This window comes from Anser brachyrhynchus (assembly GCF_964034855.1).
Source record: "Anser brachyrhynchus genome assembly, chromosome: 3".
In the NCBI taxonomy this organism is placed as follows: Eukaryota; Metazoa; Chordata; class Aves; order Anseriformes; family Anatidae; genus Anser; species Anser brachyrhynchus.
In genome coordinates, this window is record NC_137696.1 from 107,473,762 (window position 1) to 107,500,707 (window position 26,946).

At 42.9% G+C, this 26,946-nt stretch overlaps 2 protein-coding genes across 4 annotated transcripts in view; both read left to right on the forward strand.

Annotated features, from left to right (window-relative positions):
* Positions 1-1,576: 1,576 nt before the first annotated feature.
* On the forward strand, positions 1,577-8,570 carry RPS7 (ribosomal protein S7). Its single transcript, XM_080587775.1, has 7 exons — positions 1,577-1,647; positions 2,242-2,323; positions 2,663-2,734; positions 4,211-4,354; positions 5,892-5,956; positions 7,708-7,858; positions 8,454-8,570. Exons 2-7 carry the CDS (start codon positions 2,249-2,251, stop codon positions 8,529-8,531), a joined length of 585 nt encoding a protein of 194 aa, XP_080443901.1. The 5' UTR covers positions 1,577-1,647; positions 2,242-2,248; the 3' UTR covers positions 8,532-8,570.
* Positions 8,571-13,384: 4,814 nt separating this feature from the next.
* COLEC11 (collectin subfamily member 11) overlaps positions 13,385-26,946 on the forward strand; it is a 42,068-nt gene continuing 28,506 nt past the window's right edge. The window contains exon 1 of one of the 3 annotated variants that reach the window (XM_080587773.1): positions 13,385-14,995. The gene's annotated coding sequence lies outside the window, so the exon portion shown is untranslated. The other 2 variants (XM_080587772.1, XM_080587774.1) reach the window with 2 other exon arrangements.

Genomic DNA, 26,946 nt, shown 5'->3' on the forward strand with positions numbered 1-26,946 from the left:
AGAGCATCCAAAGGAGGGCTATGAAGATGGTGAAGGGTCTAGAGGGCAAGACATAAGGAGCAGCTGAAGTCACTTGGATTGTTCAGCCCAGAGCAGAGCAGGCTGAGGGGAGGCCTCATGGCGGCCTGCAGCTCCCTCACGAGGGGAGCGGAGGGGCAGGCGCTGAGCTCTGCTCTCTGGGGACAGCGACAGGACCCGAGGGAACGGCATGGAGCTGGGACAGGGGAGGGTCAGGCTGGGTGTTAGGGAAAGGTTCTGCACCCAGAGGGTGGTCGGGCACTGGGACAGGCTCCCCAGGGCAGTGGTCACAGCACTGAGACTACTGGAGTTCAGGAAGCATTTGCACAGCATCCTCAGACATAGGGTCTGACTCTTGGGTGGTCCTGTGTGGAGCCAGGAGTTGGACTTGATGATCCTAGTGGATACCTTCTGACTCAGGATATTCTATTCTATTTTAGCAGCTTGCAACTGAATTGTTAATAGTGCTGCCTTTGTTATAACACCATATATAACAAAAAGTGCTTCCAGTTATGAGAAAGTATGTGGAGCCCAGGACTCGTATTTTGAGTTAGCACCTGAACGTAGCAGACGACGCATGAATTATTTCTGTTCTAATGACTACTTGGTAACTCCCTGCCACAGGGCCTCTGGGTTCTGCAAGGACATCCTCCCTGGGCCGAGGAGGGGGCTGAACATCAGGGGTGAACTCGATCTATTAAATTGGATGCGGAGAGATGAAATTGTATTAAAGAAAGATCATCTGCTATCACGCTGTGTTTTTAAAGCTGGTGGCTTCTGCTACCAGTTTTTATATGGTATTTTGTGTGCGTGAGGGAGCTGCTACTGGTTTTTATATGGCATTTTATGTTGGTGAGGGAGTGCCAGAAGAGGTGGCAGCACATTTTGCCGACGGTTTTGGTGTTCACTGGCCACTGTGCCAGGCTGCCCAGGCCCAGACCCCATTTTTACAGAAATTTACAGAAAATTTACAGAAAATTGCATTTACAGAAAACGTGTTTCATCACCAGAGGCTACACCCCTGAGGGGAGCAGGGCAGTGAGGCTGCCTCACGCCCCCCAGACCCAAGGGGAAGTGGGCTGAAGTGGGGTGCACATGATGGGGATAAGGCAGGGTGGAAGGGGGGGCTCTTCCTAAAAAAGGAAAAAAAAAAGAAAGAAAAGGAAAAAGAAAAAAAGGAAAAAGAAAAAAAGGAAAAAGAAAAAAAGGAAAAAGAAAAAAAGGAAAAAGAAAAAAGGAAAAAGAAAGCCTGTGAGGGAATGGGGAGGACACCACACTCCCCGCAAGCAGAGGCGATGGCTGCGCCCGCCGCCCACATTGCGCATGCGCGCCGCCGCCACCGCCACTCCCCCCTCCCTCCGCTCTTTGCCCCGGCCCGCTCCCCGCGTCCCCGCCGCTGTCTCTACCGTCATCCACGCGCGCCGTGCCAGCACTCCGCGAGCCCTCTGCGGCGTCACCCGGGCGGAAACCCTCCGCTCTCTCCTGCGCGCGCGGCGGCTTCCCTCTGCCCTTCTTCCGGCTTCGGCTTCACCATAGGGCGGGGTGGGCGGGGCGGAGCGGTCGGAGCGGGCCGCGATTTGCGCTGCTCTCGCGAGAGCTCTCCCTCTTCCTAGGCCGGCGCTGAGCGAGGTGGGTGCCCGGGCCCCGCTCGGGCCTGGCTGCCGCCGCCATTTCGCCCTCTGCAGCCGCGATATGGCGCTGGGGGCCGAGTCGGCCGCCCCGCGGGCCCGCTGGGGCCGGGATACCCCCGATTGGCGCCCACCCGGGGCCCGATGGGCGCGGGGAGCTCGGAGTTGTGGGGAGGGAGTCGCCCGAGGTTGTCCTCCTTCTCTTCCTTCTCCTCCCCCTCGTTCCCCGGGTGTGCTCTGAGGGAAGGCCGCCGGGCCGCGAGGAGGGGGCCGGGGCCGAGCACGGAGCTCCGGGGTCATGCACGGAGCCCTGGGGGCCGTGAGGGGCGCACTGCCTGGCCGCACGTGGGGCTCCCGCCGCTCCTGGGCCACGGTAACCACCAGGGTGTAAGCGGAGGCCTCGCTCCTCAGCCCCCCCAGCCGCTCCTCGCCTTGCCGCGGTCGGCTTCTCTTGCGGCGGGGGTCGTGTGGATGTGAGGTGCTCCTCGGTTTCGTTTCGGAGCGTGCGGCCGAACGGCCAAAATCTGCTGTAACGCTGTGCTTGTTGCAGAAGGCGTGTTGCCGGTGGCGACTGAGATGTTGTTTTGCATTGCAGAAAGGCCATGTTCAGCTCTAGCGCAAAGATTGTGAAGCCTAATGGCGAGAAGCCAGATGAATTTGAGTCGGGTATATCCCAGGTATGTGTGTTTTCCTTCTGCTGTTTGCTAACCAAGTACAAGTTGTGGAGACAGTGTTGTGACAGCTGTCTAGAGTGTAAGCTTTGAGGCTGATGCTGCCTAAATGTATTTCTCTTCCCTGATTTTCTGTAGAAACTATGCTAGTCAGCCTGTGTTCCCCACCAGTTGAATTTGTTGTATCTGTCAGTGTGACTTACAGGAAGCAAAACCTTTGCTTAAAAGTTACTTGTAGCTCATTTCTGCCACTGGACAGATTCTGTTCTCAAGGTTTTTTGTTTGTTTATTTTTCTTTATGACTTGAACCCCATATAATGGACTTTTCTGAAACTTTTTCTCTAGGCTCTCCTGGAGTTGGAAATGAACTCTGACTTAAAGGCTCAGCTGCGGGAGTTGAACATCACGGCAGCTAAGGTAGGCCAGATGTTCTCCATGAAGAGATCTTCTCCATGAGGAGTTGCTTGGTAGCTTGCTCTGTGTGTTGTTAATATTTGCAAACGTTAACGTACCTGTTGAATGGTGTCTTTAGTTGTATGTAGCTTGTGATGGCTTTCTGTATGCTGTTGTGGTTTATCTTCTGGTACTGGCTGTTAACGCATGTGATTTTGTAGTAGCTTCTCTTTTAGGCATTGGTCTGAAAAGTCATTGTAAAAACTCAAATGTCAGTTTGGTGCTTTAAGTAAGTGTGTTAATAGTAAATTCTGCGTTCTGTCTCTGCAAACTGGACTTGAGATCTGAATGTTTTTGTGTTTATCACTAATGCAGATGTTATAAAGTCTTTGTCAGGAACATAAACTGTAATACTCTTTGTAAAGTTAGTTTGTTACAAATACTGTTTTAGGCAACCAGTGATAGATGAGAGGTGGATCAATATAATAGGCTGGCTTGATTGTGTAGGTTAGCTTTCTTTTTTTTTTCTTTAAGTCTTAGTTTAAAGAGGCAACTGAATTCTTACAGCAAGAAGAAAATTGCTATTAGAATTTGTCAGACCAGGGGACTGGGTTGAACTTTGACGCTGATTGCTGTAGCCAGAGACCTAGACAGGCTGATTTTTGGTTCTTTCCCAAGCCCAGTGACATGCACACATGCACAAAGGCACAGCTGATTAGAGCTGAGTTAAAGAATGTGGGAATGCAGAAGTCAGCTTGGTATATGTGTTAACTTTACTGGAGCTCAGGGCCCTACAGAAAAACTGGTTTGCTTCTGAAGTACATCAGTATGTACCTTCTGCAATGAGGTATCTTAAAGTCTGTTATTTACTCAGTTTAACTACTTAGTCTTATGGAGAAACATTTTGTGCATCTGAGTTAGCTCATGTGGGAACACAGCTGGTGACAAACAATTATGTTGGAGAATGAGTGTGTCCCTGTTTCGATTCAGGGGAGAAGTGCCTTGTAAGCTGCTGCAGCTTAGGTTTTGAACAACTGGGAGAAAATATTCTGTGTTGGTGTGATGTAAACCTGACTTTTGGAGGTGAAAGAATTTTGAGTAGTAATGCAGGCCTTGGAAAATAGTGGACAGAATATCACTGCCATGAAGTAGCTACTCAAAAAGAAGAATTATTACTGTAATCTTTGTTTAGAATCTGTTAGAGGCAAATAATTCTTGAAACTTTGTGTTAGGATGTTAGTACCATCTCAGGTGTGATGGTAAGATTCAGGGAGCTAGAATCTTTGCTGAAACAATGAACTTTGCAGCACTCATTTACAGCATAACAAATGCTCTGACAGGTTTTTCTGTTTAATCCTCGTGCTTAAATGCATGAAAGCATTTCATGCTCTTGTTTTACAAAGTTGTAAGCAAGGCTACCAAATGTCTGTGTTCAGAGGGTTCATGATCAAACTGACCATTGCTTCTCAACCCCTAGGTAACGTTTTATTTCTGTTTCAGGAAATAGAAGTGGGTGGTGGCAGAAAAGCCATCATTATCTTCGTACCTGTTCCTCAGCTGAAATCTTTCCAGAAGATTCAGGTGCGGCTAGTTCGTGAGCTGGAGAAGAAATTCAGTGGAAAGCATGTGGTGTTCATTGCTCAGGTAAAACACTTTTAGAATAACAAAAAATTTAGTTTGAAGCCATCCCTGGAGGTCATTTAGTCCACCCTCATGCGTGAAGCAGGACTATTACAAACATTAGATCAGGTCAGCCATGGTTTTGTCTAGCTGAGTCTTGGGAAACAGTCAAGGATCAAGATTCCACAACCTCCCTGGATAACCTGTTCCAGCGTTCCGCTGCCCTGCTTGTCTTGTCCATTCAAGGTAACAGTGATACAATGCGTGTTTTTGTACCAGTAGAAAATGCAGCGAATGTCCTTCTGTGGATGTAAACTAAAATGATTTCAGCTAGGAGCCAAGGCTATGTGAACTTGGTGGTGAGATGGGAAGGTTTTTTTGGAGGAGGATGTAACTCCTGTTCCGGTCTCCTTCTCCTTCAGAAGTTTGAGAAGCAAAGCCTGAAAGTAAAAGACAGCAAATATTAACAGTAGCCATAGTGCTGAGATTATGTAAATGTACTTAGCATTCAAGTTAATGGAAGAGGAAAGGAAGACCTAAATCAAGTGACTTAAACACAGTTCTGAGTTTATAGAAGGAGGTGAACAACAAAAAGGTGATGGATGGGTCTGTGGGCAGTACTAAGGGGGAAAACAAACTCTGGAGGTATGTCTACAGGGCGGACAACTAGTTGTTAGACTGCACCTCTTCAGCAAAAATTCTCTTTGAAATACTTTTAAGAGAGCCAGAGTACCTTACCCTGAGTCTTTGTGGACAAAAAAGCTTGTAATGAAGTACTTCTGGCTTGCTTATTCTCAGTGCTAGAGAATTCCCTGTCAGTATAGCAATCCATATCTTAAAAGGGAATATGTGCAGTTCTGCTGAAGGTGAAATGTTTTTAAATGTGACGCAAGCCAGTATGGATTATAGTGCCACCCTATGTGTACAGTTGTGGAGAAGCTCTGATGTGTTGGTTGAAAGTACTGCAGATGGCTACAGCTGCATGTAAAACTCAAGGTGTTAGAACATCTACATTTGCAGATACGGAAGTAGAAAATAAGCCTTAATCATCTAAGCTGTCATAAGTATCTGTAAATGCTGTTCTTGGAACAGAATACGTTAGGGGTTGATCAGGATTGAGTAGTAGATCTCGTAATTCAGAGTAGTGTTTCTGTCTCAGTTGTTACCTAGCTGTTTGTGGGATTGAGATAGCCTTTAGTTTGAAGCAGGGGAGTAAACTCAGTCCACTAGAAGCTGAGATCTCTCTTGCCCCAAATCCGTTTGGAATATTAATATGGTGTAATAAACTACCCTGGCTGTACATGTGTGGGGGGGTGGGAGTAATGAAATATTCATTTTTCAGTGTACTGAAATAATTCTCATTGATAGAGGAGAAATAAAGCAATACTAGTATTTCAGCAAGTAGCTTTGGGCATGCTTAAGTCTCCATTTTTTGGTGTTTCATGTCTCTCATTCTTAAAAAATAAAAAAAATAAATAAATTATAGAGCATGTAGTTTAAGTTGGTTCTAAACACTACATACTATGAAATGACATTCCCTTGTTTTTTTCTCCATTAACAGAGGAGGATTCTGCCCAAGCCAACAAGAAAAAGCCGCACAAAAAACAAGCAGAAGCGTCCCAGGAGGTAAGCAAGTTACATTAATGCAGAATGACAGACTTTTGTAACTTGGAGGCTTACTGAAGTAACATTTAGTTGATTTTTTTTTTTTGGAGAAGTCACTTAAATGATCGTATTGTTCCGTATGTTACTGCTTAACAGTGTTGAAGTACTGTTTGCCATTTGACTGCTAAAAGGTGCAGTAAATAGCCAGTCTTTGAGCAGTGTATTGTATTTTGGGGGGGAACTTTTGTCTGTATTTCCCATTAAAGCTGTAGCCAGTCTGTAGCCAGCAATAGTGACTTAAGAACAGTGACCAGAATAGTGGTTTAAGTGACCTTCCCAGCTGTCTCCATTTTCCACAATGTGCTGACAAGATTTTTTTTGAAACCGTAGGGAGAGTCTCATTACATGATAGATGTGGAAAAGACAGGGCTGTGATACTGAAGGGATGCAATGAGGGAGAGAGTGGTTGAGGTGGGACGTAAGTGTAAGTAGTTCTGCAGAGTGTGATTTTAACAGCAGTAATGTAGTCCTTTGTGTTAAATGGCATTCCTGCTTCTTGAGTGTCTTTAAGATGATGCTAGATACAGGATGCTACTGTGTTAGAGCCTCTTTTATGCTGTTCTCTATCTTAGTGTGTCATAATGTAGCTCCTTTCTTGAAAGTTTGTCCTCTTCATGATACATAGCCTGGTCCTTCTTGCAGTCCCTGTACTAGTGTCCTACCTAAATTGTCTCTTGAGATTTTCAGGCATGGATTTTAAAGTTGCAATTTTGTAGTACTTACCTACCTGCAGTCCTGCCAGACTTCGGGTCTGTTACATTATAGCTAGTGTTGCAGGCTGGCAGGAGGAGTTGGATCTGTGAACCTGGTCAGCGCACTGCTGCGTTCAGCAGGAGGGAAAGAGAGTGTGCAGGACTGTCCCTTTCACAGCCTGACACTAGGTCAGACTAGTAGGGTTGTAAAATTGACATGTGTATTGCAGAGTGTAGAAACATGGTGGGTGTTGGTCTGTCTTCACTATCTCAATTTATGGAAGTTTGAAATGCAGTTACAGAAACATTTCTTTGTTATGAAATGCCTTGAAACTGCAGATCGGGAAGTGGGGAATCTTACTAGCCATCTAGACTCATACACAAAGTAACCTGGCTTTTTCTGATTATTGTCTGTCTTTGACAGTTCAAGAGCAAGTTCAAGAACACAAGTGTAGTCCATGTTTTCTAAGCAGAGGCTAAACTTACCAGCTAGACTTTTCCTGTAATACACCCTAAACTGTTTGGGTTTAGGCAGATAAAGAAACCAGTGTTTTCAAAACTGGCTATCCTATAAGCATGTTGTATTATATGTAGTTCGTATTCTTGCCTACTTTCTCCTTCAGTGAATGTCTGGCAAAATCGCAGATGGGACAACTTAGTTCCAATGTAAAATTTCCTTAAATGTGTAGAAACAGTGTTTCGGGATTGTTGGGGCAAAGCAACATATGATCTAATAGGTAAAAACCTGGCTACTGAATTTTTTTTTTAATTTTTTGTCATGCACTCTAAACTTGTGCATGCAGTGTAGAACTTAGCTTTTATTTCTCCATGATCTGTGAAAGAGTATGAAATAGTCACCATGCACAAAAAGATCAAAACAGGAAAAAAAAATATACCACTGAAGTTTTAAGCAAAAGCATGCTAAGGAATGTTTAAGCCTTGGCAGACTAGGGAATTTGGCAGACTAGGGAATTTGGCAGACTGAGGATGTGTTTTAATGATTCGAATGTGGCATTTCAGCCGTACGCTTACTGCAGTGCACGATGCCATTCTTGAAGATCTGGTCTTCCCGAGTGAAATTGTGGGCAAGAGAATCCGCGTAAAACTGGACGGCAGCAGACTTATAAAAGTCCATTTGGACAAAGCACAACAGAATAATGTTGAACACAAGGTAAACAAATTTACATTATTCAGAATGGGGTGGCATTCTGACATTGCTGCATTACTTACAAAACTTCTCAGCTAAAGACTTCTGGCTAAAGCTTTTCTGGCTTGTGACAATGGAGAAGCTCCTGGTGGTTTTGGAATGAGATGCTAAAGATGAGGCAAAGGAATTTTGAACTAAAGCTGTAGTTCAACTTGTCAGAACCTCCTTCCTGACTCTAAAGTAGTTATATTGGTTTCTTCATGGGAAGAGGGGGAGGGGTTATTTGTTTTTAGCACAGAGCACTTAGTTTTGAACTTCAGGCTGTACCAAGCACATCTGCTTAAGTCCTTGATCACTTTTTTTTTGTGGGGACACATTTAGGAAAACATAGATGCAAGGGTCTCCTCTGCTTGCAAATGAAGGGAGGTTGTAAATATTTTCTGTAAAACACTTGTTTTCTATGTAAATGCTCACTTACCTTATTCTGGAAGAAAAGAATCAGCCTCAGAGTTGGTTTCATATGAAGATACAGTGGGAAACAGTATAATACCTAAACTGTGTTAACATTGATTTTATTTTTCTGTACAGTATATATAAACAAGATTGTCTGTCTTCACAGGTGGAAACATTTTCTGGTGTCTACAAGAAGCTCACAGGCAAAGATGTGGTGTTTGAGTTTCCAGAATTCCAGCTGTAAAGCGCAAAAGATGGCTGAATAAAACAATTGTTCATATAACAGAGTAATTTCATTTAAATTTGCAATTCCGTAAAGCTAGGTGGGAATTAACTGGTTCATGAGACTTCTCTACTTTCTGTATGAGTGGCATTTCAGTATCAAAGTACTTAGCCACCAGCATTTTCCGGTCAAAACATGACTCTGGACAGAAGAGTCTGGAGTCTGCAAAAAGAATCGGCCTAGAAAAATAAAATGAAACATGTCGAGACTCCTAGAGAGAAAGTGGGGAATTGCACAGAGCAGTGGGACTCCTGAGTTTTTTGTGCTAAGATGCTCAGTTGGAGACCCACACGTTCCTGACACGAGAAGAATTCTACATAGCAGGTGTTGTGACCTCTGAAACATGGAGCAATGACATACCCAAAGAAGGGTTTTAATTCTGGGGGAAGTAGGTTTGGGAAGGCATGGGTTGAATCTGAGGTAACTGTCTTTGCTCTCTGAGTGGTAGAACATTATGAGCTCTTACCTAAAAGCAGGTATTGCAGCTTCTCACCTTCAATAGAACGAAATGGGAAGACATTTTCATTTCTGCAAGATTGATTATCCTGCTGTACACAAACTACAGTTCTACAGTCATTGGTTTTGCTTTTGGAAGTCATGGATTTTGTTTCCACCTATTAGCAGTTTATATATGTAAATTAATATTGGGGTAATCTGGGGTAGCCAGGCCATGACTAATAACCCACAGCAGGGATAGATATGCCAGGGTGAAAGAAGAACTGCTGGAATGGTATCTACGATCTATAGATGGTGTTTTATTGTAGTTCCCATACATCCGTGGCCATATGGGGCAGGCATAGCTGTATCATAGCAGCCAAAGGCTTTGAAAGCCCTACACTGAAAATCCGTACGTGTATCTAGAAATATTTTCAGCAAGTTGTAACTTTTTTCCAGCTCAGGGGGGAGTTTGACTCTTTGGACTTAGCAATTTATAATGTTCTGAGCAATTTATATGAATTTAGTACTTAACCTTGCTGAACAGACTATCCTATTACTTAGGAGGAAGTGGTTAATGCAATAAAAGGTGCCTAATTATGGAGACAGCCTAATAGATGGAGAGCTAAGTAGGTAACAACCCCATATACCAGGAGCTCGTAATAGCTTGTGTCTTTTTACCTGGGAGTAAATGGGAGACAAGTGCACTTATTGAGGGTCTTTGTACCTTTGCTTCCTTTTTCTCATTTATTGTGGGTTTGCTTGCTTCCCAGTTGATGCATCTCTTCTTGAACTGTGAAAAAACTAAAAGGTTAAAACAAGTTCTACATTGCTTTTGCATTGGAACAGTGAAGCTTTTTAAGTTGTGCCTGTTTAGTAGCAAAGGGCAGGTAGTAGTGGGCTGTTACTTTTGGCGCAGACAATGCAAAGAGAACAAAGAAAATACACATACCCTGTTGTAACTAATAGTTCATTTCCTGTTACTTGCGGACAAGGCTTGACTTTGCACAGAAAAAACAAGCTGTGTCTTTGGAGAAATTTGTCTAAGACCTTTTCCTCTTGCATTTTCAAACTTCTGTCTCTGGCGTATAGCCCTGAATCCTGGCTGTGTGTGGGCAGAGTAATTCCCAAAGATCTTAACAACAGAAGGAGCGATAGAACTTGAGAATTCAGTCTCTCGCTGCTATAATGGGCATTATGCAGGTTGACGATGGCAGGGGTAAAAAATCTAGTCTCAAGTCAGACATGTTACTAATCTTTCTGCTATAACAGTCACAGATGGTAGCCTGTGCAAATAGATATTTGCTGTTGTGGGTTGGAAGAAGCAGTTAGGGGACTGTTTGGAGACTTACCAGATGTTAACTACATTTAATTAGAGGTTGGTGAGTCTACTGGGGCCAAGTAACATCTGCAAGTAGAGGTGATGCTCAGACAGCAGGCTTCAGTAGACAGTATTTCTTCTTTCATGGTGAAATATAACTCAGGTTTGATCTCTTAGTAACAAAAATGTCAGTAGCAGTTCCAGTTTTGACGCGCTGGGGATTTGAAGGGAATCAAGTAAACTGAATATGAAGGTGGCAAATGTTGCCAGGCATTGCCAGCTGGCTATACAATTTTTTTTCTTGGCTTTTGCTGTAAGCCCTTTGAACTAAATGAAATGCAAAAGCCTATGATGACTCTATAAGCAAATTCTCTGAAAGGGTAGCACTTAAAACTATTTATGGTTCTTACAAAAACTAAGCTATGAGTAGAGGTGAGCTTTTGTAACGTAAAAATACCAGGCCATGTGCTCTGCAAAAGACTTCTGTCATAGTTTTACCTTTATGCACGGGCTCCCGTGCGTGTTAGTGTCAGTGATACAGTCACAAAACTCCCTCTCTCCCTTGACAAGCATGTCAAATGAATGCCTGCAATCTGGAAAGTCACTTGATGCCATCTGGTCAAGTACTAATGAGGCTGCTGGAATACTGGTGTCAAATGTTACCTTAACCTAAAGGAGCGCCCATATGAGATGATGCTCAACTTTCCCTATACCTTTCATGCACTGTCACAGAGGAACTCTGAAAGCGTGATTCCTTGGGAGGTTATGGTCTGTTTTTTGTGAGAAAGTGATGAGGCATTATTCTGTAGCAAGACCTGTGCAGCAATAGTACGTGGGTAGTGTCAATGTGGAGAGACAGATCACCTACTGAGCACAGAAAAATGGATTCTTGCCTGTCATGGCCCAGTCAAACAAAATGAGGAACAAGGGCGTTACGCTGTTAGGTGCTCTCGAGGCTTGCACCTGATACGAGAGCTTGCCATATGGCTTCCACGTAAGTCTTCTCACAAATGTCTTCAAACATTTTTGTCTGTGAGGAAAGCTGCTCCCCGCTGATTTCCACTAGGACTGGTTCATGGACGTGTTACAGGTCTGGTTTGACAAGTTGCTTGAAGTGCTTGACCTGTCTTGTACTAATGTGTTTAATTGGAGGCATGATTAGATCATGTCTGATAAGCCCCCCTTGATTATAAATAGAAGCATTTGGCAAGTTTTAATAGAGTGATCCTTATATCAAGTAGTGTTAAAGGACATGCCATGGCTCCTCTGTTATGGACTGAAATAATCTGTTTCCTGTGCCTTCCCTTTTCCTAAGTTTTTTAAGTAGGAAGCCTGAGTTTGCCTAGTCTAAAAGCCAGTGTGATGCCAAAAAAAAAAAAAAAAAAAAAAACAAAAAAAAACCCCAAACCTTTAAAACTTAAACTGTTTTTCATCTTCTGTGGTATGGGCTTTGTAGGTCTCTACAGCTGTATCAGAATGGCAGACAAAATATCGATTATGGGAAGTCATGTGGTCCCAGAAAAAGAAGCCTTAAGGCTAGGCTAGGGGAGCATGAGTCTTTTTCCTCCATACAGGCTTGACTGCAGCATTGATCAGTGCAAACGGCTGACCCCTTTGTAAGCAGGTGGCTTTGGTGTGCTTATTGCCTGCCTCTAGAGCACACGTGTGGAAAAACCTGCGCTCGCTGAGAGCGAGAGAAAGAAGTGACACTGGAGCATCTCTTTGTACTAGTGCTCTGTTCCCTGCAGGAATTACCTGTAATTGATCTTCTTGTGATCAAGAGGAGAAAGTTCGTTGGATTTGTTACAGCTTGCAAGTTTAGGTATCTCCTCGTCTACCCACAGGTTCCTTCTTGCCATTTCTCAGGAAAATAAACCTTATCAATGAGTTTCTGCTGTTAGATGCTATTAAATAGTTAATAGCTACTGGGCAGCACCATGGTTTTCGTGATTTTGTGCTGATGTGTCTGATTCAGTTTTGATCTGCCCCTGGAACAGCAAAGATAGAAGTGGAGCCAGGCATTGAAGAGATTTTACCAAATTTAGAGATGAGAAATAACAGAAAAGGCAGTTCTCGTTTCTTACTACTGCTGCAGTGAATGTTGCTCAGAAACTTTGTGCAAATAATGTTGGTGCAGCAACACTAAAGAAGTTGAAGGCTAGTTTTTTACAGTGTAGTAAAAGTTAAAACTTGTATTGCTGTTTCCATGCTGAACTTTCCCACCACACATCTAATGTGTTGTACAGACAAGGTGCTAAGTATAGTTTCTTCTGTTGCTCTGTCCATCAGACTGAAGGGGTGGTGTCCACCCTATGGGGCTGCATTAATGGGATGAGGTACGTATGGGGATGTTCACAGGCCAGGCAGCTCTACAGGCTCCTGTTTTTCCCCAGATGTATTTTGATACTTAATAAAACTGGTTCCTATTTTCTTGCCTAAACGGTTACTGTTAGTTGAAGCCAGAGGGAAGGGGATGTGTTTTTTGGTTGTCACAGGAGCGGAGGAGGGAATGCACTCAGCTTGCCATTGGGAAGTTGTGGACCTGCTGCATCTCCTTGCCTTTTTCAGGAGTTTGCCCTGGGAGGCTTGCCAAGGGCTGGTTAGCAAGGCAGCCCTGGCTTTGAAGAAGTAGAGCAGTATTTGTGACACAACCTGTAATAAGCTGAGCTCCGGCAATTGAGCTCACATTTTGACTTAAAGAGCTTGGGTATTGGCAGTTTTCATCCCTTAAGAAAATCTGATCCAGATTGTTGTTTGCCCTGCTTGAGCAGGGGTTGGTCCAGATGATCTCCAGATGATCCTTCCAACCATTCTGTGATCCTTTGACACCACTGGGTGCCTCACCAAACCGAGGGGAGAATTTTAGGGCTTCGTCATCTTTTCAAAACAACATTTTAAAATAGGTAGTATTTTAAAATGAGCATTATATTTAATCCTCTTACAGATGGAGATAATGCCAGTTCTCTCTGGAGAGAGTACAAGAATTTGTCTGAAGGCTGTGAAAATGTTAGTTTTTTAAAAAAACAAAAATCACCTTTCAATAATCAATTTGATTTTGATTTGTGCTTTTTTTTAACTATTTCAGTCCAACTCTTCTACGTAGTTGGTGTTTAACCTGAGCTTAAAGGCTGGGTGGATGTCTGGTTGTGGATCAACCATGATAGCTAATCTAAATCACTGTCGTCTTGTATACCGTGGCCTCTGAAGGTTGTCCCTCTGCATTCTGCAGAGGGTGGCTCTGCCACTGCAAGGGTGGCTGAAAGACCTGTGAACCATTTCTTGAACAGCTACAGCTTTCAGACTGGCATATTAACATGAAGAAAAAAGTTAGCTCCATAGCCCACAGCAACTGCGACCTGCTGGGGTTGAACAGCTACTTGGTTGCCCCAGCTGTGGACGGGGACAGGGCTAGGTGGTGAAGCTGGGGAGGTGAATTCTTGAGCTGCTCCAGTGCAGTCTGTGTCTTAGTGCCCCAGGTTGCCCATAGTCTGGTTCCAGCGATGTGCTAGCGTGGCTGTACAGCCTCGGGTCAGCTGTCTGGGTGGGTGAAGGAAGGATGCTCATGTCCAGCTGTAAGGGGAGTATGCCCCTTTTTTTTCCTCAGAGGTGAAACAAAGCCATATACTTAAAGCCATATATTTGTTTTCTCCTTTTCTAGAGAAAACAGTTCTATTGCATCTATTGTGTTTGGCATTCCCTTTTGAACTCTGGACACTTACATTTATTCTTCACTTCTGTTTGCCCAGTGTTTAATAATACCTTTTCGGCTTTCCCTGATATGGCTCTTTCTCCCTTGAATTCCATCTCTGGCCTCAAAGTTATTTGCCTGTTTATATAGGGAGAGCAGATATGTATGTAAATGGACGTTGCCTTTGCCATCGTAATATGATCTTCAAAGGCTTGGACTGCAGTCACTTGGCTGCATTCTTTACATCAAACGTTTCTCGTAGCAAGTTGCTGCCAACAGAGTGCTGCGAGGGCCCAATCCTCCTAATTGCCTTCTGCTCCCTCTGAACTAATGCAGCTTGTATGCATAAAACAGCTATCAAGTTGGAGTTGTGGGGTGCTTACCCTGTAACATTTTACATTTTTGTCTTTACTGATGTAATCTGAAAGTGAGCATCAGTTCTTAACTTCTTGTGACCATCTGGTGGGTGTTGAAACGCAGAAGCTGGTAGTGGTGGAGGAGAGTTAGCTGGGTTCCAGGCCACCTTGAGAATGGGGTGGTGTAGGAGAAGTTCAACCCTTGTAAAAGTGGTTTCTGAATGCGAGGCACTGCTACCTCTGCACTGCTGTGGAATCTGCGGTGCCAGTTTTTTATTTTCCCCTTACTGCCTGTTTTGCAGCCTCCCCAGAGGAGGGGATGTGCTGGCTGAACAAATTCCCTCCTCCAGAAGAGAGGGGGATAGCTCTGCCAACAGCACCCTTCCCTCGTGTGTGAAACGCTCAGGTGTGGAGTGGTGAAGCCTCAAGTCGGGGCTGTGGTGGGGAAGGAGGTTGCATGCCCCAGGGCCAGGAGAGGAGTGCATGGAGGGGGCTTCTCAGGAAAAGACGATGCTGCCAGTTGTGAGCAGGGTGGGAGCAGTCTATCAGTGCATATCACAGCCCTGACCAGAGCATGAAACCCTCGATGGAGAGGACATACAGCTGTACGAGAGCAAATCAGAAGGTCAGTGAAGTGAGCACGTGCTCCTATCACAGCTTTCTCTTGTCTCACAGTCCAAAAGCTTTTTGGTGATTCTTTTCACATTTCAGGGGTGTGAAAGGATACTTAAGGATTTCTGTATCTCTTTTTTTCTTTCTCACTGTCACAAAGTGATGTCAAAGGTGTTTTTTTTTAAATTTTTAAGCCTGTCATGTGGATAATAGCATTGTTGTGGAGAATTGAGACTCAGCTCTGAAATACTTGCATGTTTCCACTCAGTAAGTCAAGAATGCTACAGCTAACAGCAGGAGTGGGGAGAGTTTCACTAGGGAAAGTGTGTTAATTAGTCACATAACTCGGTCATATTCACTGCTGCACTCTCTGTGTTGTCATATCAGTTGTTAGAAATGAAGCAAAGCAAGGAAAGTGCTGTCCTAGGGCAGTTGTATGCATAACTTAGAGCTGAATAGATCTAAATGGTTAAAAAGGGGTTCTCTGCTAGAGAGGAGGAGGGGAGAGTAAGAGTGCATTCCCAAAAAAGTACATTCCCAAAATAAAAAGCTTACATCATGGACCTCTTCAGCTTTCCCACACTTCTTTCCTAATTATTGTCCTACAGGACAGCTGATCTATTTCAAACAGGAAGCTGTTTACAGATAACACTTGCAACTGTGTTGTCTGATTTGTTGAACTGTCGAAAAGCAAAAGACAACCTCTTTTCAAATTAAAAACTGTCAGACTTCTGTAAACAGCAGCAATGAGGTTCATCTGTGCAGTGTCCCTGCAGGCACAGAGTGTTCTGCAGTTCCCATTTTCTCAGCAACCATAAGGTAAGAGGCTTTTATGCTTTCGCTCTCTAGAAACACAGGAAAAAAGCTTGGATGTTTGTTAGGGGGCTGTCTTGTAAGCAGCAAAATGATTGGCAATGGCTGCATAGTAGGGGAAGGTAAGGGGAATAACAGCTTGCTCTGTTCTAGCAGATAATGTGGGACCTTTCTGTCTGAGGCACCCATGTGGGTTAGATCGCAGAATTCCTGGTCAGTGTGAGATTTGTATATAAAATGTTCAAATGGCATTGAAGGAGCTCATTCCTTTCTTTGAGCAACAAAGGATGAAGTGGTATTTTAATTTTTCATGCAATGGAAAATTAATGCAGCTTATTAAGGGGTTATGATTCCTGGTAATACATGACTGATATCTCAGTTTAATTTTGGAAGTGCTCAGTACTTTTCTCCATACTTCTATTCCTAAGTGGCTGGCTATTTTCTACTTTACAAAGTGAGCTTTTAATACAGCTGGAAGGCAGAGAATAAAGACTGACGTTGCAGAAGTGAAGCAGATGACAGCAGATCCAGTAAGGGCTAGAATTACACCAGTGGGTAATTAAGAGTAAGCTTAGTTAAAACTAAATCAAGTTGGTAGCAGTAGTATACAGGGCTGTCTAATGAAAATTAGGGATGTGTAAAGACAGAAAACGATCTAAATGAGCTGGACGATGAGAGTAAGCCACAGTTCAGTAACCAGAAGGCCACATGCCTGCTTTTCAGTTATGGGATGAGAAAACTTAGGATTCATAAAAGGAATTAAAAATTTCCATTCTGACCTCTGTGCATACATACTTGTGCTGAACTAGAGAAATTCAGGAGGGGGATTCTTTTCTGACAAAATCAAGTGACTTTGGAAAACTGAAATACACAGCTTCACTTGCCATACAGTGAAACAGAGACTCTTGGCTGGAAATACTACAGCTTTTATATTTGGGTAGTGAAAGATTTTAGGGATACATTAGGAAACTATTGTCCTATGATTCTGTTTTTGAAAATGTGATCTCACATTTTTGGACATTTCATGTTTATATGATCATTTAAGGCAGAATCATGATATTTTAAGGCATTATAGTGACTGAAGAATATGAAACAAACGCTGATTTAAAGTTCTCACTCATGAGAATGACGTTAGGATGTCTTTGTCTGTGACAACTTGTTAGACATATCCATAATACTTTTTACTGTTTCTGCTGATTGTTGCAACATAAATAAGGTATGTAGATATTGTAAATAAGTAACACTTCCAAGCTGACTCTTCTTAAAATTGTTAGGACTGTCTTTCACAAAATTCTTGCATGCATTCTTTAAAATGAAATTAATACAGGAAAGAATATGTGACTTAAATTCATAGTCAAAAAGGCATTTAAAACATGGCATATTCCTACAGTCAGTGGAGAATTGCACAGTAACTTATAAATTGTGCATCATGATGATGAATGCTGTTTCTCTGATTACTTTTGAATGATTTTACTCTATTTCAAAAGCTCCATTTAGTCAGCTTCAGGGCTACCCAAAAAATCTCAATTGAGAATCATTTTGAAGTGGGAAGGCCCTTGACAAAGCAGCTCTCTTTTTTTTTTTTTTTTAGAAGTGTCAGCTTTCCAGGGTAGTTTAGTTCTTTTGTCAAAGTATTTTGGCTGAAAACCAGAAGAATTTAGCCAAAAATATACTCACAGTGTCTCCTGGGAACTGTAGTTTGTGCTTTGCACTGCATTTCACTACTGGCTGGACTTCCCGGCTGAACCATGCTTCCCGTAAGGCCCTGTGCCCAGGGACTCTGTGCGATTTCCCTTGATGCAAGCAGCGCTGTGCTGTATTTTGGGAAGTGCGCTCCAGTGAAAGAGGCTGGTAAGGAATGAGGTGTAGGAAAAGCCCCTCCGATTGCTAGTAGATAATTGACAGCTAGTTTAAAGCGTGAATGCCTTGCTCTAGTTTGTGTGTGAGCCCCATACCACCCAGTTTGCTGTGGGCCTTGAAAGCGTGACCTGTCGGGAGGGTTAGGTGTGTCAGCAGGAGGCTCAAAACCCTTCTGTTGTTTCCATCCGCACAAAAGCCCATACAAGGGAGAAAGCATTTAAAAATGCTTCTGAAACTTTATTGGTGTTTCTGCCAACTTTTGTGCCAGAAGTGTTCCATTTTATATACTTGGAACTGCAAGCTGCAAATACACAGTATGACGGGATTTTGGGAACGAGGTAAACTGTGAAGGAGTCGAGAGGAAAACAACCTCCTAGGAGCCCGAGGCTTTTGGAAGTGGTGGTTCTTAAAATCCCGCGAGGTCTTGTCTCACCCGTCTAAATGCCTGTTCAAACAAATCTTGGCCTGGATGACATGCCCTTAGGTGCTTAAGATGTCTGAAGGCAAGAAGAGAACTGAAGCTGCTCGAGTTCTTCATTGCTGGACCAGTCTCTTACTTGCTTATTAGGATCCAAGGATTCTTATCTGTTGTGACTATTTGGATGATGCTTCCTCCGAACTGCACCAGGAAACCGATTAGGATGTCCATATGGCATCACCTCGAGGGAGGTGATTGTCCCCCTCTGCTCAGCCCTGCTGAGGCCCCACTTGGAGTGCTGCATCCAGGTCTGGAGCCCCCGGCACAAGAAGATGCGGAGCTGTTAGAGTGGGTCCAGAGAAGGCCCACGAAGATGATCAAGGGACTGGAGCAGCTCTCCTATGAAGAAAGGCTGAAAGAGCTGTGACCGTTCAGATTACAAAAGAGAAAGCTCTGAGGTGACCTCATCGCAGCCTTTCAGTACTTCAAGGAGTCTTATAAAAAGGATGGAGAAGGACTCTTTACTTGGGTAGATAATGATAGGACAAGGGGGAATGGTTTTAAGATTAGAGGTCAGAAGAAAGTTTTTCACTCAGAGGGTGGTGAGGCACTGGAACAGGTTGCCCAGAGAAGCTGTGGATGCCCCATTCCTGGAGGTGTTCAAGACCAGGTTAGATGAGGCCTTGAGCAACCTGATCTAGTGGGTGGCGTCTCTGCCCATGGCAGGGGGTTGGAACTAGGTGATCCCTGAGGTCCCTTCCAACCCAGGCCATTCTATGAAGGCATTCTAGAGACCAGAACAGAGTAGTAAGGCAGATGGTGAGAAGTTTGAGGTATTATTACATCGGTTTCTTCCTACACTGAATAAATCACCTGAGTAAAATATGGGCATGGACAAACTATTTCCAAAGCTGCAGGTGAGGCACCTGGCTGCAGCCCAAGAACCCACAGTGTTCATGTGCTGAAGTGCTCTACAGAGTGAAAGGAGGAGAGTGAAGTGCTGAAGAAAGTGACTCACCGCAGCCAGCAGGAAAACACTTGTGAGAGTTGCTCCAGAATTCCTGCCACTGGATGTGGGAATGGACAAATGTGCTGTCCGTAGTGCCAAGTGCCTGTGAGAACTTGGGCTCCAGAAGCTGAAACATTTTGAAGGTGTGTGGCCTGTTGTCCTTCTGGCACAGAGACTTCAGAAACTGGCTGAATATAGTTCTTGAAAAGCTGAGCGCTGCCACCCAGCTTCTGTGTAATCTACTGGCCAGGAGTGGGGATCTGCATCTAGTTCATTCCACTGCTTCAGTGCCCATCTCCTATCTGCTGGAACAGTGCCCTTGTCACCAACCTGAAAAAAACACAGGTGCATCCTCTTATGACAGAACTGTTTGGAGAATGGGGTTTGGGGTGATTTGGTTGAACTTGGGAAGAGGCCACAGATGTGGATCCAGTGGTAGTGTTGCAACTGAGTTAAGCAGGTCAGTCTCTCTCTTTTTTTTTTTTTTAATGAAGAATGGGGCTAAAGGATGGAGAATGGAAAGGGTAACTACTTCAGTTCTTGGCTGCTCTTTGGGGGGGGGGGCATTGAAGAATAACGCTGTCCACAGTTGTGCTTAGGTTCCAGTTATCTATCTTTGTTGGTCTGGTTTTAAGCATGGATGCAAGGAGACTGACTCAAGTTGCTCCAGAGAAGGTTTAGATTGAACATGAGGAAGAGCTTATTCACAGAGAGTGTGGTCAAGCATTGGAACAGGCTGCCCAGGGGAGTGATTGAGTCCCTATCCCTGGAGGTATTTAAGAGACCTCTGGATATAGCACTAAGCGACATGGCTTATTCTTAGGACTCAGTAGGTCAGGTTGATGGTTGGACTTGATGATCTTGAAGGTCTTTTCCAACTGAGATTTTATGGCTCACTGTAACTTTTGATGCTGTTAGTATGATTCACTAATTGTGTGATAATAAGCACAGGTAATAAGAAATCCTATTGATAGCTCTCTAAGATGTTCAGTTTAATTTGTTCAGTTATTTTCAGGTTTAGTTGCAGGTCCCTCTAAATTATTCTGTGGTGAGGGTGGTGGTGATTTTAGCATGTATTGGAACTTGCTGATAAAAGTCACGCATTTAATTCTCTAGTGGGCCCCTTAGATATAGTCCATGGGCCTCCAAGAGACCATGGATCATGAGCTGATTTGGTCTCCATCTGGTCTGAATGCTGGGGACAGTCTGCCAGTGTTGTCCATGCTGCAAGGGCTGAACAGCAAAGCTTGTGTGAAGTAGTACTTCTCTTGATAAAGAAAGCATCATGAAGAAAGACTGAAGTGTTCATAAATCATTCACCTTCACTAAAGAAGGCACAGAAATAACTCACATCCATTTTAAAAGGATTCACAAGCATATCTTTCTTCAAATAACTCCGATGTAATCTATAGTCTTTGGTGTACGAGAATTAAGTAGAGACAAGAAAGTGTGAAAGCTGTAGCAAGGACATTATATAATATATGTTAGACTTTATGATTGTCATCAGAGACATCTATAATAGATCACCTGTTGTTTGGCATTTAAAACAAAAGTCTTTCAAAAAAAACCCATACCCAACTATATATGATGTGAATGAACTGGCAGTGTTGGATGGCATGGTAATTATGACTAGTCAAAATACAAACACCAGACCAGACTAGAAATTATTGAAAACTTAGCACAGGAAGCAACAAAAAGATACCTTATTTCACAGGAAAAGAATAATGTCTCAGAGGGGTGTCGATGAGAAACCAGATCCCTGATGGCTGACTGGTTAGTGGAGCCAGGGACGAGAAATCTTAGGGAAACAGATGCTGGGAACTCTTGGTAGAGCAAGAGAAGCACTGCTCGTGTGTGCTCTCAGCAGCATCCACAGACACATTTGCACTTTTTCTCTAGTTGTGCAGTGCACTCACAATTCAAAACCAATTGAGAGATGGATGACCATAGCAAGAGCTGTGTTACAAGCTGTAGCTGAAAAGAAATCTTTCAGTGGTTTTCTTTCTTTGCTGTTTAATATCTTCCCATCAGAATTGCCTTTCCTGTAATTTTGGTGTGCCAAAAACTCTATTCACTCTCTGCTTTCCTTTCTTTTTTAATAAATGTTATATAAAAGTCATGAATATATTAACATTAAACAGTTCAAAATTAGTATGAAATCATTAGACAACACACACAACAATTTCACCATGTCTGCTCCATGAGTAATTCTAAACATTATTCTAAAGCTTAAATCTTTAGGGTTTTCAGTATCTTTTTTTTTTTCTTTGGCCTTTCAAGGACTGCCCTTGAAAATTCAAGGCAGATTTCTTCATGTAGTGTTCACATATGGTCTTTGCTTGTTTTGTTGATAAATGGCAGAGAAGAACCTGATTTATTTGAAGAAGTCTCTGTGATGTTCTTCTTAGGTAGAATGCGAATTTCCATCAGTTTCCAAATATCTTCTTGTCCTGAGTACCATGTCTCCAGAATTATTCAGGTTGGATTATTTAAATTTAAACTCTGAAAATCGGATGTGGAGGCAACCATATAATCTTCACAAGATCTGTGGAGATGGGTAAATGAGCTATATTCCAGGAGTGCCTTAAATGACCATTGATTTTTATTTTTTATTTTTTTTTTCACAAACTGTATACACTGCTACCTCTTCTGTGTTGCTTCAGGTATAATGGGATCTTAGTATGCTGCTGAAGGAGTGCTCTCTATAAATCCTAGGGAGGTTTCATTGTTAACTTGAATCCCTTCCACCTGAAAAGAGGACAGTTGGGCATTCCATTTCTTGCAAATCCCTAGTTTAGTTTCTGGATAGCACATGTTAAAATTGTATAAGCAACACTAAATTGCAATGACCAGAGAAGATGCTATCTTAACTCCAACAGAGTGTACCTCCTGGCCTGTAAAATGAATCTGGTGACACCTAATGCCAGAGTCTCTCAGGTACTTTAATGGCTCTGGTAATAACTTTCTTTATAGTCTTCTAAGCAACTCTTTTAAAGCATGTGTTTGCCCACTTACACTGAGTTTACATGTGACTGCATTCACATTTTTCCTTGACTTTAGGAGTAATGATGTTAAATGTCACAATTAGTGTTGTGCACGTGAAGTTTCTGATATGTTCAAAGTTAATTCTTGCATTCCTTTTTGGCAGCACTAAATAACTTTTTGGCAGGTCTCATTTTGTTGTTGTTGTTTATCCTTCCTTTGCTTATGTCAACTGGCAGGTGCTGGGATTTCAGCCAGAACAAGGTTAATGCAGTTTTTAACACCTCTGAAGCCTTTTCTTTAGCTGTTAGCTGCAGAATCAGAGCTGTAGCATTCCTTTCTGCTCTTGTAAGTGTCCTATAAATGTTAAGCATATACACGCTGAGGCATCTGAAAGTTCAAGTGATCATAGATGATGTGCAGCTTCTTAACATGTGCAAATTACCTCTGGTCATGTTCTGGCTGTGTGAAGATGCAGCTGTGGCTATTGTTGGAGAATTTGAATGATCTTGGAGGTCTTTTCCAACCTTAATGATTCTATGAATTTGCTGAGCACCAAAGCAGGTGGAGATGCCAGCAGTTATCACTTACTTAATGTGGCTTGTTATATTCTTCCTTAGAAACATATATTATTAAAATAAAGGAATCACTCAGGGCAGTTGGTTAGATTAAAGGAAATTAATGGAAAAAAATCCCAAAGGGAGTTGTCATCCTCAGGAGTCTTGGCAGCAGAAGCATCTTGGCGTAAGGATAAGTAATACCTCCAGTTTAAATGGCCTTGTTTGCAAATTGTTCTACAATTTGTCTGCTTCTTTCTGAATTAAAATTTCTTTCTCAAAATGAGACCGGATTGTTAAAAGCACTTCAGGCTGCATGCAACCACTTGTATTTTTTCTTAATTCTTTAAGTCTTTTAGGCCAGTGCATTGTACATAGCAAAGGACTCCAAATGTGCGTGCTGTGGTATGAAAGCTGCTCTGGAAAATACTTTCCCACTGAAGATCTTCTTTAAGCTGGCTACCATTTGATATGTCTAAGTAGGATTTTGACTGTTGCCAATGATATGGAATGAGTGGCCAAATCTGCTGTAGCATCCTCATGTAAGAATATGTTTTATCTTCTGAGAACTTTGTTAATATGTAGTCATCTGCAGTAATCACGTGTCTTTGCATATGCTTTTATGAAATTACATCAGATCCATATGAACTTGTTTGTTTTCCCTCCACTGTTTCACTTCTATTGCTATTTCTATATGGATATATTGTTGATATTGCATTGACACTGCCCCATTTCAAATGCAAGATTTTGATCATGCATGCTTATGTGCCATGGTGTTTTGTTATGCTGAGGATATCTTTCTGAGAAGCATGTCCCTGTCATTTGAGGATAATACTCCTGGATCACTTCCATGACACTTGGTGGCTTGCATTGCTACTGCAAAATGTCTCATCCTGTATCTCCTAAGCTCTGTATCTTTTGCTAGATATTAGTTTCCACTGCAGCCTGGTATTTTGCCATATCTTTCATCCTTTTCACAAATATTCCCGCTCCTTAATTATCTTCCCACTTTTTTTTTTCCCCCCGTTCTGGAGAATTTAGTCCCATTACTACTTTCACTTACATATCTTTCTGTTTTCTGTATGCCTCTGGCATGCAAGGGCAGAGTTTTATAACACACTGAAGGCTACCCCAACTCCTGCCAAGAGTGTTTCTTTCCCTGGCTGGCAACATTCTTCATGGGAGTGGATGGCCATTTTTACCCTCACCGGGAGCCAAGCAACTAAATCAACTGAAAAATAACATTACAGAAAGAGGAATAGTTTTCTGCTGGCTTAGCCCGCTGTGCTAGCTCAACGTGGGATCAGATGGCTGTTGGTGACAGTATGAAGAAGGGGAGGGTAACATGTGACTGCAGCAGGGGAGCCAGACTCCTGAGTTACTCCTCATGTAGATGGGCTTAGCTAATGGTGACAGTGGGACTCCCCTCACCTAACTTTACATACCTATGAGGCTGGGAAATGAATGCATGCCTCTAGAGAGCCAATTACCTGATCTATTTTAGGAAGAAATGAATTGTCATAGATAGGTGCCTTTCTCTGACTTGATTATATAGGGATCTCAGGATGATTTTTCTCACACTTACAATCTAAGCCAGAACGAATGAATCCCACCCAAGGGTCTGCCTGTAATTTCTGAAAGGTTGAGCTCTGGATCTAAGCAAAGCTGTCCTGATAAATAGGCATCCCTTAATGCCAGCGGTGTTCTGTCTCATAGCTCACTTTTCTGAGATGCTGCGCTTGGAGCATTCAGAAAGACTGAGCAGCAGTCAAGTGGCTTTCATTGATCCTAGAACCTCCTTTAAGTTGAGCAGTTGTGATATCTAATGCATGAGAAAATGGGGGCTAAAACTGCTTCTGCTCTTTTGGAGGAACAGAAAGCAAACCTTTCTCCAGTCCATGAGTGCTCTGGGATGGTGCCATCTCTGTCCTTTCTCTGCCATTGTCCTCAGGTTAGGTCTCCCACATTCTTCTCTTGTGCCTTGTATTCCTTCTGCTAGTAGGGGGAACATCTTATCTCTCTTCTTTACTTCTCCTATAGTCTCATTATTATGTGCTTTAATTAGATTTTGTCCTCTGTCTAGACATTCCTGACCCTGTATCAATACGTGAGTGTTCTTCCTTCACTGCTTTCTGTTATGTCTCACAACAGACTCATTTTCCTTTTCTTTTAAGCCCAGTGTCCTACTGCTAGGCTTGAGTTGCCTTCAAGCAGGCTTATTCTCTGCTTGCCTTCCATTTTTTAATCTGGTGTGCCTGAATGTACCCTGATTTCACCTGTAGCATCCATCCAGTGTGAGCATTACTCTCCCAAGGAGCTGGAGCTGCGGACTTGCATCCTTCTTGGTTAAGGCTGTTCCAGAGCTGGCATTTCTCACCTTTTGGATCAGTACTTGAGTAGCATTTCTGCTGTGGAAAAGGCACATACTGCTGTTGGTGTGTTGGGGAGGTTGACGGTTTTTTTTTGTCTGGTCCCCGCACCTCAGAGGATTTAGCTGGGGATCTGGGACCACCCTCCCCAGGTTAAGTTTACATTGAGAGCCTGTCCAGCACCCTCAAGAAGTCAATGGTCAGGCCCATCTGGAAAAAATCTAGGCACCTGGAGGGCTAGAATATGTTGGAACAAGTAAGTTGGTTGAACAGGCATTAAACACTTAAATATTTCACAAATACGCCAACTTGTGCAGCAGACCTATGCTTCTGTGGATGTGGAGTGTTGAAAAGAGGTGCCCTAAAGCTTCAGAAATAAGATGAAAAATGCATATGTAAACAATATGTATTCATTTATGTAAGGGAATGTTTCCTGCAGTGTTTTCTAGATTATTCAGTGATTCTCAGCGACTCCTTGGTGTTTTAGTTCCTACAGTAATGTGTGTGGAGATAGCATCAGGTTTTCTTGTGGATGCTTGAAAGGAGTGGGACTGAACTGAGACAGTTTAGGCATGGGTTCCTAAAAGTACTGACACCTATATTTGAACCCCCATATTTTGGATTTGGGGGTGATTGGGAATACTGATAATTTGATCTGACATATTTCAAGCATGACACCCAAAATCACAAACTACTTCTAATTATAGCAAGGCTATTGCAAAGAGATTATTGTATAATGGGGGCTTTTAATTAAAACCTTGTGGGAGACATTTTTGTTTAGCGTTTCTAGTTATTTCTGGCAAATACTTCACACAGAAAATTCTACAGGAATATTACTTGTTACCATCCAACACACCATACAGAACTGTTGTGAGATGTTTGACACTCAGGACAAGAAATCATGAGGGTCCCATCTCCCTCTACTTGTAGGTTTTGAAAAGGTATTTGCCTCCCGGCACCAGTCTTTCTCTCACCCTTGCTGAAGCCCTGATTTTATATTTTCAGCACAGATGATGGTAAGTCAATTCTGCCATAAACTCGTTGACTTCAGCAGAACTACATCAGGAACAAATTTGTCTCACAACTTTTAAAAACATTATTCTCAATGAAAAGTGAGGCAACTATTCCTACATGTGACAAGGGCACCTACATGGTGCAGTCAGAACTAATAGTCCCTTACACCTCACAAACATTGGCTGAGGAAATAGCTCTATTGAGCCAGAATTAAGTGCACTTTAGGGAGTAACCGATGACTTCCCATCAGTTAGACTTTTAGGTAATGTTAGCTTTTTGTCAGCTTAGACTCACTCTTTTGTCCTCTGCAGCAAACCTTGCTGTTCTTCAGCATCATCAGTACCTGAAATTTGTTACTGCTTTATGCCACTCCATGCTCCATAGGTTTCACAGAGACTTTGTAACCACAGCAGTTATGATCCCCGTTTCCACAATCCTACAGCATTAACATTTAGGTATTTTTTCTTCTTTCAAGCTCATTGCTTTAACCTTTAAATCAACACTTTGCAGCATTGCAGGGCTTTAAAGTTAAACAGTGGATGATCATTTTAGCATTTAAACAACATTACCACTGATTCTGATTTTGTATTTTGGCTAAAGAGTGAACTCTTGATTACCCAAGGTAATGCATGGGGGAGCTGGGAGGACAAATGAGAGAACACTTAGATAAAGTAAGAACATTGCTACACAAAACATCTGTAGGTTAGGGTTATCAGCGAGGCTGTAATGGAGAAAGAAAAGGTCAGTGGCACAGGTTTCATCTCCAGGGTGAAAGACATCCTCTCCAGGGGATGATACATAGCCTTCGGGCTAAGTGCTGGAAAGCAGCCTGCATGCACGTGGCTCGAGGCTTGTCAGTTCTGCCGCCTCCTGCTTCTCCCAAAAACCTACCTCTGTTGTTACCTTTGTAGTCCTGGCAGATAACTTTATTAAATTATTTTT

Excerpts from the sequence above, each read along its gene's own strand:
- RPS7 (XM_080587775.1), top strand. The coding sequence starts at position 2,249 with ATGTTCAGCTCTAGCGCAAAGATTGTGAAGCCTAATGGCGAGAAGCCA. Across the intron at positions 4,355-5,891 it reads ATGTGGTGTTCATTGCTCAG|AGGAGGATTCTGCCCAAGCC; the intron begins GTAAAACACTTT and ends CTCCATTAACAG. Across the intron at positions 7,859-8,453 it reads AGAATAATGTTGAACACAAG|GTGGAAACATTTTCTGGTGT; the intron begins GTAAACAAATTT and ends CTGTCTTCACAG.